This window comes from Lipotes vexillifer, unplaced genomic scaffold (assembly GCF_000442215.2).
Source record: "Lipotes vexillifer unplaced genomic scaffold, Lipotes_vexillifer_v1.1 scaffold684, whole genome shotgun sequence".
In the NCBI taxonomy this organism is placed as follows: Eukaryota; Metazoa; Chordata; class Mammalia; order Artiodactyla; family Lipotidae; genus Lipotes; species Lipotes vexillifer.
This window is the reverse complement of record NW_006797362.1, coordinates 531,555-549,478: the sequence shown is the minus strand read 5'-3', so window position 1 is coordinate 549,478 and position 17,924 is coordinate 531,555. Positions and strand designations below refer to the sequence as shown.

Genomic DNA, 17,924 nt, shown 5'->3' with positions numbered 1-17,924 from the left:
CCCAGTAGACTCTAAAGTTTACATCAAAGATCAAGGAGAAGCTTCCCTGGTGACACAGTGGTTAAGAATCGGCCTGCCAATGCAGGGGACACGGGTTAGAGCCCTCATCTGGGAAGATCCCACATGTCGTGGAGCAACTAAGCCCGTGTGCCACAACTGAGCCTGAGCTCTAGAGCCCACGTGCCACAACTACTGAAGCCTGTGTTCCACAACAAGAGAAGCCACCGCAATGAGAAGCCTGCACATCACAATGAAGAGGAGTCCCCGCTCGCCACAACTAGAGAAAGGCTGCGCGCAGCAATGAAGATCCAAAGCAGCCAAAAATAAATAAATAAAATAAATTTATAAAAAAAAAAAAAAACGATCAAGGAGCTGAGAGTAGCAAATTAATTCCTGAAAAAGAACGAGGTACGAGGTTTGCCCCACTAGGTATCAAAAGTCATGTTATAAAGCACTTAGGATAGTGTGGTACCTGCACAGGCATAAACTATATCAACAGAACAGAAAAGAGCCCAGAAACATACCCACCATATATGAAAATTTAATTAATGAAAAAATGAGTAGTGCAGATCACCAAGGAAAAGATAGTCTGTTTAACAAATACTGATTAAACCAGTTACTTATAAAGAAAAAAAACAAATCCTGAATCCCTACCTTACAACAGATCATAATAATTTCCAACAAAACTGAAATGTGAAAACAAAAGAAACATGAAACTTTAAAAAGACAATCTTTCTGAGAGTATCCTTCTGATATCTGTGTAGGAATAATTTCTTAAACAAGACACAAAAATGTTAATTACCAAAAAATGATAAACTGTGTATTAAATTTAAGAATGTATGATATGAAGAACCTAGGGGTAAGACAGGAATAAAGACACAGACCTACTGGAGAATGGACTTGAGGATATGGGGAGGGGGAAGGGTGAGCTGTGACAGGGCGAGAGAGAGGCATGGACACATATACACTAACAAACATAAGGTAGATAGATAGTGGGAAGCAGCCACATGGCAGAAGGATATTGGCTCGGTGCTTTGGGACCCACTAAAAAATGTACACACATATACCATGTCTCTGAGTGAGACTTTCTATTTTAAAGGTTGAGTTCTCTCCAAATTTAACACAATTATCATCAAAATTCTACTGAAATTTTCTGGAGGATGTGTTTACAAGGAAACATCTTAAGTAAGTATATGCATAAGGGTAATTAAGATAATACTGAAAGAAAAATACTGAAGAGGGATTCACACAGCTAAGTATTAAGCATTCTAGAAGGCCATAAAAACAGTAAGTTATAAGCAAAAAGAGAGAGCAATGGAGCAGAAAACAAAGCCCAGAAACGGACATAATACAAGTATGCTACATGAAAAGGCAAGAATTTAAAATTACTGGGGGGAAAAATGCATTATTCACTCAATGTTGTTGGTACAATACTAACAAGCCTTAAAAAAAAAGAAGTTAGAGGGCTTCCCTGGTGGCACAGTGGCTGAGAGTCCGCCTGCCAATGCAGGGGACACAGGTTCGTGCCCTGGTCTGGGAAGATCCCACATGCAGTGGAGCGGCTGGGCCAAGAGCCGTGGCTGCTGAGCCTGTGCGTCTGGAGCCTGTGCTCCGCAACGGGAGAGGCCACAACAGTGACAGGCCCACATACCCCAAAAAAAAAAAAAAAGACATAACTAATAAAGTTTCATAGAATGGAACAATCACAGAAAAATTAATTGTGGCATATAAATATATAAATAAAATGCCATAAAGTTAGGAAAAGTATTTGACACAAAATGATATCCTTCATAAATATCTTCTTCAAATCAATAGTAAAAAACTAACCACCAACAGAAAAATATACAATTCACAAAATAACAAATATAAATGGAACAGCACAAGAAAAATAGCTCCATTTCACTAGTAATCCAAAAACTGAAAAAAGTAAACAATGAATTATTTACCAGTTTGTGAAAATACTAAATAGTGTAGTCAAAAGTACAAGAAAAGAAGCCCTCAAACTGCTGACCACAGTAATTAAAAGGTAAAAATCTTCAGAATTTGGCAATATATATTGAGAAACTTTAAAATGGGTGTACCTTTCCAGTAATTCTACTTCTGCTAAATCATAATAAAAAATTTACTCATTTAAACTTTGAACATCACAGTGACCTAACACAAATTTAAATTAGAAAAAAATTGAAATAATTAAAAACAAGATAGCTAAATTAAGGTCCTGTATACCCACAAAATGGAATACAGTGTAGTCATTAAAAATACTATCACAGGGGCTTCCCTGGTGGCGCAGTGGTTGAGAATCTGCCTGCCAATGCAGGGGACACGGGTTCGAGCCCTGGTCTGGGAAGATCCCACATGCCACGGAGCAACTAGGCCCGTGAGCCACAACTACTGACCCTGCGCGTCTCGAGCTTGTGCTCCGCAACAAGAGAGGCTGCGACAGTGAGAGAGACCCGTGCACTGCGATGAAGAGGGGCCCCCGCTCACCGCAACTAGAGGAAGCCCTCGCACAGAAACGAAGACCCAACACAGCCATAAATAAATAAATAAATAAATAAATAAAATTTTTAAAAAAATACTATCACAGAGTTAGATAGCCTCATCCACTAGAGGGCAGACAGCAGAAGCAAGAAAAACTACAATCCTGCAGCCTGCGGAACAAAAACCACATTCACAGAGAGATAGACAAGATGAAAAGGCAGAGGGCTATGTACCAGATGAAGGAACAAGTAAAAACCCCAGAAAAACAAATAAATGAAGTGGACACAGGCAACCTTCCAGAAAAAGAATTCAGAATAATGATAGTGAAGATGATCCAGGACCTCAGAAAAAGAATGGAGGCAAAGACCGAGAAGATGCAAGAAATGTTTAACAAAGACCTAGAAGAATTAAAGAACAAACAAACAGAGATGAACAATACAATAACTGAAATGAAAACTACACTAGAAGGAATCAATCGCAGAATAACTAAGGCAGAAGAATGGATAAGTGACCTGGAAGACAGAATGGTGGATGTCACTGCTATGGAGCAGAATAAAGAAAAAGAATGAAAAGAAATGAAGACAGCCCAAGAGACCCCTGGGACAACATTAAACACAACAACATTCGCATCATAGGGGTCCCAGAAGGAGAAGAGAGAGAGAAAGGACCCGAGAAAATATCTGAAGAGATTATACTCGAAACCTTCCCTTACATGGGAAAGGAAATAGCCAGCCTAGTACAGGAAGCGCAGCGAGTCCCATACAGGATAAACCCAAGGAGAAACATGCCCAGACACACAGTAATCAAATTGGCAAAAATTAAAGACAAAGAAAAATTATTAAAAGCAGCAAGGGAAAAATGACAAATAACATACAAGGGAACTCCTATAAGGTTAACAGCTGATTTCTCAGCAGAAACTCTACAAGCCAGAAGGGAGTGGCATGATATACTTAAGTGATGAAAGGGAAGAACCTACAACCAATATTATTCTACAAGGCAAGGATCTCATTCAGATTCGATGGAGAAATCAAAAGCTTTACAGACAAGCAAAAGCTAAGAGAATTCAGCACCACCAAACCAGCTCTACAACACAAGCTAAAGGAAGTTCTCTAAGTGGGAAACACAAGAGAAGAAAAAGACCTACAAAAACAAACCCAAAACAATTAAGAAAATGGTCATAGGAACACACATATCAATAATTACCTTAAATGTGAATGGATTAAATGCTCAAACCAAAAGACACAGGCTTGCTGAATGGATACAAAAACAAAACCCATATATATGCTGCAAACAAGAGACCCACTAAAGACCTAGGGACACATACAGACAGAAAGTGAGGGGATGGAAAAAGATATTCCATGCAAATGGAAATCAAAAGAAAGCTGGAGTAGCTATACTCATATCAGATAAAATAGACTTTAAAACAGAGAATGTTACAAGAGACAAGAAGGACACTACATAATGATCAAGGGATCAATCCAAGAAGAAGATATAACAATTATAAATATATATGCACCTAACATAGGAGCACCTCAATACATAAGGCAACTGCTAACAGCTCTAAAAGAGGAAATCGACAGTAACACAATAATAGTGGGGGACTTTAACACCTCACTTACACCAATGGACAGACCATACAAACAGAAAATTCATAAGGAAACATAAGCTTTAAATGACACAATACATCAGATAGATTTAATTGATATTTATAGGACATTCCATCCAAAAACAGCAGATTACACTTTCTTCTCAAGTGCACACGGAACATTCTCCAGGATAGATCACATCTTGGGTCACAAATCAAGCCACAGTAAACATAAGAAAATTGAAGTCATATCAGGCATCTTCTCTGACCACAATGCTATGAGACAGAAATGAATTACATGGAAAAAAACATAAAAAACACAAATACATGGAGGCTAAACAATACGCTACTAAATAACAAAGATATCACTGAAGAAAGCAAAGAGGAAATCAAAAAATACCTAGAGACAAATGACAATGAAAACACGATGATCCAAAACCTATGGGATGTAGCAAAAGCAGTTCTAAGAGGGAAGTTTATAGCAATACAAGCCTACCTCAAGAAACAAGAAACATTTCAAATAAACAATCTAGCATTACACCTAAAAGAACTAGAGAAAGAAGGACAAACAAAACCCAAAGTTAGAAGAAGGAAAGAAATCATAAAGATCAGAGCAGAAATAAATGAAATAGAAACAAAGAAAACAATAGCAAAGATCAATACAACTAAAAGCTGGTTCTTCGAGAACAGAAACAAAATTGATAAACCATTAGCCAGACTCATCAAGATAACGAGGGAGAGGACTCAAATCAATAAAATTAGAAATAAAAAAGGAGAAGTTACAACAGACACCGCAGAAATACAAAGCATCCTAAAAGACTACTACAAGCAACTCTATGCCAATAAAATGGACAATCTGGAAGAAATGGACGAATTCTTAGAAATGTGTAACCTTCCCACCCTGAACCAGGAAGAAATAGAAAATAGGAACAGACTAATCACAAGTAATGAAATTGAAACTGTGATTAAAAATCCTCCAACAAACAAAAGTCCAGGACCAGATGGCTTCACAGGTGAATTCTATCAAACATTTAGAGAAAAGCTAACACCCATCCTTCTCAAACTCTTCCAAAAAATTGCAGAGGAAGGAACACTCCCAAACTCATTCTATGAGGCCACCATCACCCTGATACCAAAACCAGACAAAGATATCACACACACACACAAATTAGACACCAATATCACTGATGAACATAGATGCAAAAATCCACAACAAAATACTAGCAAATGGAATCCAACAACACATTAAAAGGATCACACACCATGATCAAGTGGGATTTATCCCAGGGATGCAAGGATTCTTCAATATATGCAAATCAACCAATGTGATACACCATATTAACAAACTGAAGAATAAAAACCATATGATCATCTCAATAGATGCAGAAAAAGCTTTTGACAAAATTCAACACCCATTTATGATAAGAACTCTCCAGAAAGTGGGCACAGAGGGAACCTACCTCAACATAATAAAGGCCATATACGAACAACCCACAGCAAACAACATTCTCAATGGTGAAAAACTGAAAGCATTTCCTCTAAGATCAGGAATAAGACAAGGATGTCCACTCTCACCATTATTATTCAACAAAGTTTTGGAAGTCCTAGTCACGGCAATCAGAGAAGAAAAAGAAATAAAAGGAATACAAATTGGAAAAGAAGAAGTAAAACTGTCACTGTTGGCAGATGGCATGATACTATATACATAGAGAAGCCTAAAGATGCCACCAGAAAACTATTAGAGCTAATCAATGAATTTGGTAAAGTTGAAGGATACAAAATTAATGCACAGGAATCTCTTGCATTCCTATACACTAATGATGAAAAATCTGAAAGAGAAATTCAGGAAACGCTCTCATTTACCATTAAAACAAAAGAATAAAATACCTAGGAATTGGAGGTATTTTACCTACCTTTTGTGTCCCTAGGTAGGTCTTTTGTCTCCCTACTTAGGGAGACAAAAGACCTGCATGCAGAAAACAATAAGACACTGATGAAAGAAATTAAAGATGACACCAACAGATGGAGAGATATATCATGTTTTTGGATTGGAAGAACCAATATTGTGAAAATGACTATACTACCCAAAGCAATCTACAGATTCAATGCAATCCCTATCAAATTACCAATGGCATTTTTTTCGGAACTAGAACAAATCATCTTAAAATTTGTATGGAGACACAAAAGACCCCGAATAGCCAAAGCAATCTTGTGAACGAAAAACAGAGCTGGAGGAATCAGACTCCCTGATTTCAGACTATACTACAAAGCTACAGTAATCGAGACAATATGGTACTGGCACAGAAACAGAAACACAGATTAATGGAACAAGACAGAAAGCCCAGAGATAAACCCACCCACCTATGGTCAACTAATCTGTGACAAAGGAGGCAAAGATATACAATGGAGAAAAGACAGTCTCTTCAATAAGTGGTGCTGGGAAAATTGGACTGCTACATGTAAAAGAATGAAATTAGAACACTCCCTAACACCATCCACAAAAATAAACTCAAAATGGATTAGAGACCTAAATATAAGACTGGACACTAGAAAACTCTTAGAGGAAAACACGGGAAGAACACTCTTTGACATAAATCACAGCAACATCTTTTTTGATACACCTCCTAAAATAATGGAAATAAAAACAAAAATAAACAAATGGGACCTAATGAAACTTCAAAGCTTTTGCACAGCAAAAGAAACCATAAACAAGACGAAAAGACAACCCTCAGAATGGGAGAAAATATTTGCAAATGAATCAGCAGACAATGGATTAATCTCCAAAATATATAAACAGCTCATGCAGCTCAATATTAAAGAAACAAACAACCCAATCCAAAAATGGGCAGAAGCACATGAAAAGCTGTTCAATCCAAAAAATGGGCAGAAGCACATGAAAAGCTGCTCAATATCACTAATTATTATAGAAATGCAAATCAAAACTACAATGAGGTATCACCTCACACCAGTTAGAATGGGCCATCATCAGAAAATCTACAAACAACAAATGCTGGAGAGGTTGTGGAGAAAAGGGAACCCTCTTACACTGCTGGTGGGAATGTATATTGATACAGACACTATGGAGAACAGTATGGAGGCTCCTTAAGAAACTAAAAATAGAAGTACCATGTGATCCAGCAATCCCACTACTGGGCATATACCCAGAGAAAACCATAATTCAAAAAGACACATGCACCCCAATGTTCACTGCAGCACTATTTAAATAGCCAGGTCATGGAAGCAAGCTAAATGCCCATCGACAGATGAATGGATAAAGAAGTTGTGGTACATATATACAGTGGAATATTACTCAGCCATAAAAAGGAACGAAATTGAGTCATCTGTTGACATGTGGATGGATCTAGAGACTCTCATACAAAGTAAGTCAGAAAGAGAAAAACAAATATCGTATATTAACGCATGTATGTGTAACTTAGAAAAATGGTACAGATGAGCCGGTTTGCAGGGCAGAAGTTGAGACACAGTTGTAGAGAACAAACGTATGGACACCAAGGGGGTAAAACCACGGTGGGGGTGGGGATGGTGGTGTGCTCAATTGGGCGACTGGAATTGACATGTATACACTTATGTGTATAAAATTGATGACTAATAAGAACCTGCTGTATAAAAAAACAAAGAAACAAACAAAAAAATACTGTCACAGAAAAAAGTATTTTCAGTAGTTCAAAGTATTTCCTGAGTACCTATCAGTGCAAGACACTGTTCTGGAGCCTGGGAATATAATAGTTTGTAAGAAAAACAAGGCCCTGCCTTCAAAAAGCTTATAAATGCAAACAAATGATTAAATAATATAATTTTAGATAGTGATTTATGCTATTAACAAAATTATTATAAGGTAAAATATCTGTTCAATGAACAAACAGGGTAATCATGTTAGGGATGGAGGAAAATGTAACTAAAAAAGGATGAAGGCTTTCAGTGCACTGGAGAATATACAGAAACATTACCTGTCTTCATAGATATTGAGTACCCACTTTTAGTGGTATTATTTATATCTTGAACCTGAAATATTTCATATTATACTGACTGGAAACATGGCATAGTGGTTAAAAGCATGGCCTCACCTCCAGAGCTTGATAGCGTAGATTATTTGATCTTTCTCACCTCACTTTCCACATCTGCAAATCAGGGATAATAACAGCAACCATCTCATAGGATTGTTTTTGAGAACTGTATGAGCTTAAAAATGTCAAGTGCTCATATAGCAACTGTTTAAAAGTTATATTAGGGACACCTATTATTTCTATAAAGTCACTATAACCTTTTGACTATGATAACTAAATCCCTCTGTCAGAAAGAGAAAGTGGGTGAGGCCAAGGTAATGGGATAGAATGTGACTGAGGGCAGTAGGGGACTATTTTAGCTGAGACAGGCTCCAGGAAAGCCTCCAGGAAGGGGTGACACCTACACAGAGTTGAACCCTAGGAAGTCAGTCATGCTAAGATCTAGGGAAGGAACAGCTAAGTTTCTAAGGTGAGAATATAAAATTGAAAAAAATTTACAATGGATAAAGTGAAAACTGTAGATTATAAATGTCAAGTAAAATATTATCACAGTTTGCTTAAGATATATATACACATTTTATTTATATGTATAAAAATAAATGCTTAGATTTATAAAGCCATGTTTTATTATTTCTTTAGCCTGTTTTCCATTGGTTTTGGTCTTTGGTATGAATAACTATTACACTATTATGACTATTATTGTTCTAAAATGTTATTTATTAACAAGGCCAAGGATACTGATTTATCCCCAGATAGCCAGTCAGCTTTGCTGTGGTCTAATGTGACAATCACACTTGTCACTGTATCAATAGTGGTAAGATCTACCACTGCCTTAAAACCAGGTGAACAGAACAGGCATGACACAATAATCACATCATTGTACACATGCATCATTGTACATCATTACAAACTGAGTGGCATGGGTTTCCTTACCTTGGGCCATTGCTGTCTTTTCTCCTTGTTGAACAGTTGCCTTGCTCAGCTCTGGCTCGCTGATCTGTGAAATCATTTGTGTTCCTATCTACAATCTCTCCAGCATCAAGTGCTCTGTGGAGTCGATAGTTGACCATCTTCAGAACAATGAAAACAGCAGCTATCACAGGACAATAGACTGCTACTATAATCATGGAAGAAGGAAGGGCCTTAAAGAGAAAGAAAATAAAGATAGGAATTTTAAAATATTTTATACTTTATTCAATTAGAGAAATCTGTAACTAAAATAATAAACACATTCTCACACAAAGCAACAATTGTGTTCCTAGCACTAAGTTGTAAAAGTATAAGACAGCACCACTCAATACAGTAGCCACTTGCTACATGTGGCTATTGAGTGCTTGAAATGTGGTTAGCCTGAATTGAGATGTGCACTAAGAATAAAATAACACTGGATTTTGAAAATTCAGTATGAAAAAAAGAATGCAAAATATCTCAATTTTTATACTGATTACACACTGAAATATATTTAGATTATATTGGGTTAAATAAAATATATTATTAAAGTTAATTTCATCTGTTACTTTTATTTTTAATGTAGCTACTAGAAAAGTTTTAAATTACATACGTGGCTTACAATATATGTCCACTGGACAGCACTGTTACAAAGTCCATGCCAAAAAATTTTTAATACTAGTAGAGAGTTAAGGTATCACATTATATAATATGTGAATAAGACAGGGTTGTGATCCAAATACATATAATCCCTGTTTATGTGCTCCCTGTAACTTTTTTTTAGGATATGAACTTTCTTTGTGTCCTAGAAAATCCCAAGTTAAAACTGTTATGAGAATAACCTTAGAACTATGACTATAAAACCAGATAAGACATGGGGGACATTCAAAATCCAAATGTTTTATTTTAAAATACTTAAATGTTGAAAATACTGAAAAATTGTAACCTGCCAAATAAAACGAATAAAAGAATACAGAATAGAATCAAGCAATAAATAGATTTATTGAAATAGTCAGAAGCATCCTGGGCATGGGGACTGCACACCCATCATACCTGAGAATTCAGTGATGTGGACATGAGTCCGGGGCTGGCAGGCTGGAGAACACCCCACTTGGAAGGCATGACTCAGAGTCACTGCTAGCAAAGCCTATAAAACTAGGCTCAAGTTATGCCCCTTTTCATGAGAAAAAAATCATCCCAGGTGTTCACAGCTCTAGATTTCACATGTATTCATAAGGTTCCACCTCATTAATCTGAGAACATGGCTCTAAGTTTACTTGGAAAGATATCCTCAAATCGCTTGAGAAGGTGAAATTGAAAAGGTTCTAATGAACCAGGGAGGTTTCAAAGACAGATATGATAAAAGTTTAAAAAATAAGACAGTTATTTGGGAGGTAGAGAGAGGGAAACATTGTGGGTTGGAACTGGGAGGCGGGAAAAGAAAGTAAATCAAGCCTAAAGTTTAATACTTTGGGGTTGAGTGCAGGCATAATAGGTAAATATTTGGTATTTTTATTTTTTAATTTTATTTATTTTTGGCTGTGTTGGGTCTTCATTGCTGCACATGGGCTTTCTCGAGTTGCGGCGAGCGCGGGCTACTCTTCATTGCCGTGCACGGGCTTCTCACTGTGGTGGCTTCTCTTGTTGCGGAGCACAGGCTCTAAGCGCACAGACTTCAGTAGTTGTGGTTCGCGGGTTCTAGAGCACAAGCTCAGTAGCTGCAGCACACGGGCTTAGCTGCTCCGCGACATGTGGGATCTTCCCAGACCAGGGATCGAACCTGTGCCTCCTGAATTGGCATGTGGATGCTTAACCACTGCACCACCAGGGAAGTCCTATTTGGTATTTTTAAATGCTTAGATTAAGAAGCCCTTCATATTAGTGTATCTAAAAAATTACACTGGTGATTTCAATTTAAAATGTCATTGAATAACAGATCTAGGCTTATAAAATGTATTTAAAATCTTACAAAATCCATAAATATCAGGTTTAGAAGAGTTAAGTACTCCAAAAGATGTTAGATAATTTACATAATTTACTTAAAATTTACTTAAAATTTATAAATGCAATTTAAATTCAAGGGATCTTAAGCTACATGAAAAAAACAAATCTCTTAAAAATGACTGTTAAAATGTGTTCAATTTGTAAAGAGTTGAGTTTAAAATTCTAAGTTAATTTATAGCTTTAATAAATCTAACATTCATTGCAAAAAAAAAAAAAAAGTTCCCTGAAAAACTTTTTCCAAACAGAAACACACACACACAAATTGACAAAAATTTCAAAGTAAACATGCACATAAATACATACAAACACATACACTGCTTAGAATATTTATAGAAGTTCTGCATGATGCCGATTTCCATATGATATGTTCACTTAAGAACTGGAATTCTTGGAGATCATTTAGTTCAACACCCTCATTTCCGGACTAAAAACAGAGCTACTGTATAATCCAGCAATCCCACTCCTTAGCATATATCTGAAGAAAACCATAGTTCGGAAAAATACATGCACCTCCATGTTCACTGCATCACTGTTTACCACAGCCAAGACATGGAAGCAACCTAAATGTCCATCGACAGATGAATGGATAAAGATGCGGTACATATATACAAGTAATATTGTACATATATACAGTATTACTCAGCCGTTAAAAAGAATGAAATAATACCGTCTGCAGCAACATGGGTGGACCTGGAGATTATCATACTAAGTGAAGTCAGACAGAGAAAGACAAATATCATATGATATCACTTATAAGCTGAATCAAAAAAAAAAATGATACAAATGAACTTACTTACAAAACAGAAACAAACTCACAGACTTAGAAAATGAATTTATGGTTACCAGGGGGGAAGAGTGGGGTGGAGGGATACATTGGGAGTTTGGGATTGACATGTACATACTGCTGTATTTAAAATAAAATGACTTTCCATGAAATTAATTAATTAATTTAAAAACATGTATCACTGTATATAGGAATATGTATATATTTATATATGTATGTGTGTATACATATACATATATAAGTGGGAGAGAGAGTGAAGAGTTGTTTAATGGGTGTAGAGTTTCAGTTTTGCAGAATGAAATGTATATTATATAAAGAATAAATATAAAGAATTCCTTCAAAATCAATAACAAAGAGGCAGACCAATGAAAATAAAGGACAACAGATAGAACTTACACAGAAAAATATAAATAGCCAATAAAAACAACATGTTCAACTTCATCAGTAATGAGCAAAATACAATGTAAAACCTCAACAATATATCATTAACGCCCATCTTAATGAACAAAAATTAAGAAATCAGACAAAATTAAGTATGGACAACCAGACCTCTTATAAACTGCTAGTAGAAATATAAATTGATAGATACACCACCCAAGATCCACCAATTTCTCTCATAAGCATAAAAATGAAAGAAACTCTTACACTCGCAGCATAAGACTTTTACCAAAAACTGGGGGTGGGGGGGGACCTCAATTGAAAATCAACAGGAAAATGGAAAACGGAAGACTAGTTACCAACGGAATATAACAGTAAAAACTACAGCTACAGGCAGCAACATTAACTGTACATATACAATATGTGTTGTATTCCTAATATAAACTTACGTTTTACTGTATTTTCTTGATTTTTTGGTAATAAGCATGTATTTCTTTTATAGTTAGAAAAGAGAGCTAAAATTTTAATAGTGATAAAAAGGTTTTCATATTAGAAAAAGAGTATATTAGCTTTCATCTTTTACAAAGACATGATCTACATTCTTCTCATTAATGGATGCCTTATCAATAGGTCAAGTTCCACATCAAGGCCGTTTGTCATCTTACTCCTTATTTTCAAGAAGTTTAAAAAAAAATCTTAACTCTCAATTATACATCCCTGAATGGCAGGAAGTGTTAACAGCTGTCAGAGAGCTCTAGATATTCAGATCAAACATAGCCCCCCAAATTGTAGTAAGCCTCCTTACTAAGAACTATGTTAGATACTTTACATAAGATCAATCCTCTTAGAAGCTGGATGAATAGAAATGTAAATGAAAACTACAATTAAATATTACCACATACCCATTAGGATGGCTACTATCAACTAACCAGAAAAAAAAAAAAAAGGACAGAAAATAACAAGTGTTGGCATGGGTGTGGAGAAATTGGAACCTCTGTACGCTGTTGGTGGGACAGTAAAATGATGCAGCCTCTATAAAAACAGTATGGTGGTTCCTCAAAAATATTAAAAATAGAATTACCATATGATCTAGCAATTCCAATTCTGGGTATTTATTCCAAAGAATAAATCGAATCTTGAATAAACTGCAGGATCTCGAAAATATATCTGGACATTCATGTACACAGCAGCATTATGCATATGCACAATAGCCAAGAGATGGAAGCAATGCAGTGTCTATGAATGGACGAATAGATAAACAAAAATGTGGTCTATATGTATGATGCATTATTCAGCATTGAAAGGAATGAACTCTTTTTTTTTTTTTTTTTTTTGCGGTACGCGGGCGTCTCACTGTTGTGGCCTCTCCCGTTGCGGAGCGCAGGCTCAGCGGCCCGGGCTCACGGACCCAGCCGCTCCGCGGCATGTGGGATCTTCCCGGACCAGAGCACGAACCCGTGTCCCCTGCATTGGCAGGCGGACTCTCAACCACTGCGCCACCAGGGAAGCCCAAAAGTCGCATGATGCTGCACAGATGAACCTTGAGAACAGTATGCTAAGTGAAATAAGCCAGCAACAAAAAGGCAAAATACTGGATGATTCCACTTATATGAGGCATCTAAAGTAGTCAAATTTATAGAAATAGAAAGCAGAATGATGGTTGCCATGGGCTGGTGGGAGAGAGTGAAGAGTTGTTTAATGGGTGTAGAGTTTCAGTTTTGCAGAATGAAAAGGTCCTGGAAATGCATTCCACAACAATGTAAATATACTTAACACTACTGAACAGAACACTTAAAAATGTTAAACACTTAAAAATGGTAAATTTTACGTTACGTGTTTTTTACTACAATTTAAAAAGTTAGACGGACAAATGTTTCACTCTTTTCTCTCTGGTGAGGAAAGTCAAGTGTTGAGAAACAAGCTAGGAGACTGAGCCATTTACACCACTTCTTAAATTCTGACAGTTTATCCTGAACATTAAAAAGTTGTGTTATTTCAGCCAGGAGTGATAGGTTCAAGCTATTCAAGACGCCAAATATATTTCTGATAGGACTCTTGAGAAAGCCACTTGGAATCACAGAAATGGTCATACCAGAATTAACAGTGCCATGAAGTAAATTTATCTTACATTTCATTTCAAAACTCAAGTGAATAAATTCTCCCCTATGGCAGGCACACTGCATGGCAGAAAAGCTATCTTTTACACAATGCTCATTTCATTGTGCAGCAATGTAAAGACATTATGCTCACTGTCTATGCTTTGTGGTGGAATCTTAATTTTCTCTATTTTCTACACCACTGAGTTGAGATCTGAAGCATACTGTTAACAAATGCGTATCCTTCCTTAATATATTTGTAGCTGTTCTCAATTAGAACTGATTTCACTGCATCTTTTCCAGTTCATGTTACAATACTTAGTGCCACCTAACATACTTAGATATCAACTAACATCTAACACTTAGTGAACACCACGTGCTAGGCACGTTTCTAAGTGCTCTATGTATATTAACTCATTTAACCCTCACGATCACCTCATGAAGTCAGCATTATCATTCTTCCCATTTTACAAATTTAGAAACTGAGGCACAAAGAGGTAAGTAACTTGCTCAAGGTCTCAGAATGAGACGTTAAGGAGCAATTTGGCTCCAGAGTCCTTGCTCTTCATCATGATACCTAATTGTCTCTAAATCAGGGGTTGGCAGACTTTTTCTGTTTGAAACAAAAAGTATTTCACAGTGTGCAGGTCATATGATCTGTCATAACCACTCAACTCTGCTGTTGTAGTCTGAAAGCAGCTATAGGCAGCATACATGAACGTGAACATGAACATGGTGTTTTCCAATAAAACTCTATGGACACTTTGTAGACACTGAAATTTGAAATTCATTTAATTTTTACATAGCATAAAGTATTACTCTTCTTTTGATTTTTTTCCAACCACTAAAAACTGTAAAAACCATCCTTACTTAGCTCATGGGCCATACAAAAACTACATGGGCCGTAGTTTATTGATACCTGCTCTAAATCAAAGTTTATTTTCTTCTCTCACCAGTAAGATATCATCACCAAACAAAAGATCATCAAGCACTTCCCCCTCATATATGCCCAGTACAAATCTATAATCTCCAACATCTCCAGTTTCATCCAACTATGAAGCAAAGTAACTGCTAGCAAACATAGGACAGTAATTGCTCTTCCCTTTCAGTGAGAAAGTCTATCAATTTACACAGAAAGCATTGGTTTGGGATTATCATGGAAAATTCCACTGGTTCCACAGAAATCACTGGAAAAATGAGAAAAACAATGGCTTTCAGAAACTATTTGACAAAGTTTCATGAAAAGAAACTAACTAGGGACAAGGGGCAGAGGGTCTCTCTGTACTATGAAGGAAAACTTCTGACGCAAACACTGAAGACTGAACCTCACTGTCTCTAAAATAGTAGATTAACTGTTAAGAGAATCATAGAAGGGACTTCCCTGGTTAGGACTCCGTGCTCTCACTGCTGAGGGCCTGCGTTCAATGCCTGGTTGGGAAGCTAAGATCCCACAAGCCATGTGGCACAGCCAAAAGAAAAGAAAAACAAAACAGAATCGTAGAAGTGAAAAAACAAATTTAGGTCAGCCTTTCAAAACAAATAGATAGCAAGAAGGTCACGTTTCTACACATCTCCTTTAATTAGATATTTTTCCTCAAAATGTTTAGCCATAAATTTGTAATTAATAAATACAACTGTCATTCCCCTGAGGCCTTTCTTTGCTGCCTTACGATAAACCATAGTTCGATATCCAGCTATAAGAAAAAACTGAGTAACAGTTTTGCTTCCAAGTTCAAAACACTAAATTCATTCAGATTATTCCTTTTAAGTCCAAGCTTCTCTCCTTGTGCGGTTTGGGATCACTGAATGCTGCCAACTACCAAGGTAGTTGGTGCTTTTACCGAGCTACAACATAAACAATCACTGAGATATTTAGACAGAAAAAATGAACTTAAATTTTTCTTAGCTGTAAAGTCCTGTCTGCTCTGTCAACATGTAATAGAAAAGGAAGTAAAAATAAAATTATAGCCCAAAAAATCTGGTAAATGAAAACAAAAGTTAGCAGAATTTGAAAGCAGTATGCCTTATGCCCTGGGGATGGGACAGGGAACCACAGATACGAATCCTGTCCTAAATTATAAATTCCATCCATCAATAACATCCGGACTAACTTTTCTTAAAACTTTTTCAGAAGAAAAACTAGACAGCGATAACAAGGGTACTCCCTTCCTTCCATAGTCTACCCCCAAATGCATCAGGCCTATGGCTATTCTGCTGGGCACAAATGGCCAACCGGGCAAAGAATTAAGAACCAGTCTTCATAAAGCTATACCAAGATAGCCAATTGGCCCTGGGTTCTAGCTTTTCTACTGGTATACCCGAAGCTGTGGGAATACCTGTTATTTCCTCATCCTGATGGAAAATCCCTTCTGGCTTATTCACAAAAAAGATAAATGCATAAGCTAATTCCTGCAAAGTGCAGAAATCAGTTCCATATCTGTACCCCCTTTCATTTCTGGCCAACAGAGAGAATGTTGGGGGAAAAGGGAGGGAGAAGGTCTTAGTAACCAAATATTGCCCATAAATTGTAGACAATGACTATTAATTAGGGGTAAAGAAAGAGGTTGGATCAGAAAGAAAAGGACTGTTTTGAAACCTTAGGGTTTTTGTATGTAGGCTGCCCCCAAAGGACTTAGGAAAGCCCTTGTGTCACAACCCTAACTCTAGGGATTCGGCCCTTGTCACAGCCCCCTTCGGGGGTTGACGATTAAGCACTGCAGGTAAATACCTCCTTTCATAGGACGGGCTGCAGAAGAAAAAGAAACTACTCCCAATGTCAGGATTCAGGCATACTTGCCCACAGGAAAAAAACCAAAAATATAACTTCCTAGAATTCCAACTACATAGGGAGTCAAATGGATTTCAGCAGGCCAGCTAAGAACCTCGAACAAACTCAGAATACATTTTCCCCAAAGGCACTGGTTTACAAGTGACTACTGGAACTTGAGCCTATCCGTACTTCTGCAGAAGTTTGAATTTTACCTACATACTATTTTAATACAAATACAATCATTAAAAATACTAGATATTTTTCTGTTTATATGTGCATTTTATATTTATGTCACTCTAAAACATATATTTGTATTTACATTTTTATCTACAGTAGAATGTTCTTTGTAGGAAAGCAACATTCAAAAATACATATTAACAAGCTGCAAAGAGACCAAAGTAATATAGTACATACAACTCATCACCAATAATATGTGTTAGGTGCTAAAGATAGGCAGGAAAGGCATATATAAAACATAAATGAGAAGTCAGGGCACAAATGTGAAAAATAAGGGAGGGAATAAGAGTCCTAAGAAATAAAAGCAAGGATGTATACTGATGGACTAAAGTTATCTCCTATACTTTATAGGAATTTTCCTATACTTTTAATTTTCCCAACAAGGAAAGAAAAGGCTTTTAGACAATCTGAACCTATAAATTTTGGTGAAAGTCAATGTCTTTACAGTTAAAATGTTCTATAAAATATATTTAGATATACTATATTTCTACCCTATTTCATAAAACAATTTTGTTCAATTCATTTACATATACCTTTAGCAACAGAGCTTTCTTCGTCACAAAAGCCATCATGAGTTATTTAACATAGGCTTACATAGCACATCATCATCATTTTG

The 17,924-nt window shown here is 36.5% G+C and overlaps 1 protein-coding gene across 2 annotated transcripts in view; it reads right to left on the bottom strand.

The window, feature by feature from the left end:
• The window catches only part of PCNX1 (pecanex 1), a 171,595-nt gene that overhangs the window by 129,744 nt on the left and 23,927 nt on the right, over positions 1–17,924 (bottom strand). For both annotated transcript variants that reach the window (XM_007469296.1, XM_007469295.1), the window contains exon 2: positions 9,025–9,233. In XM_007469296.1, coding sequence (XP_007469358.1) covers positions 9,025–9,233 — 209 coding nt within the window. The remainder of the gene's footprint in view (positions 1–9,024; positions 9,234–17,924) is intronic.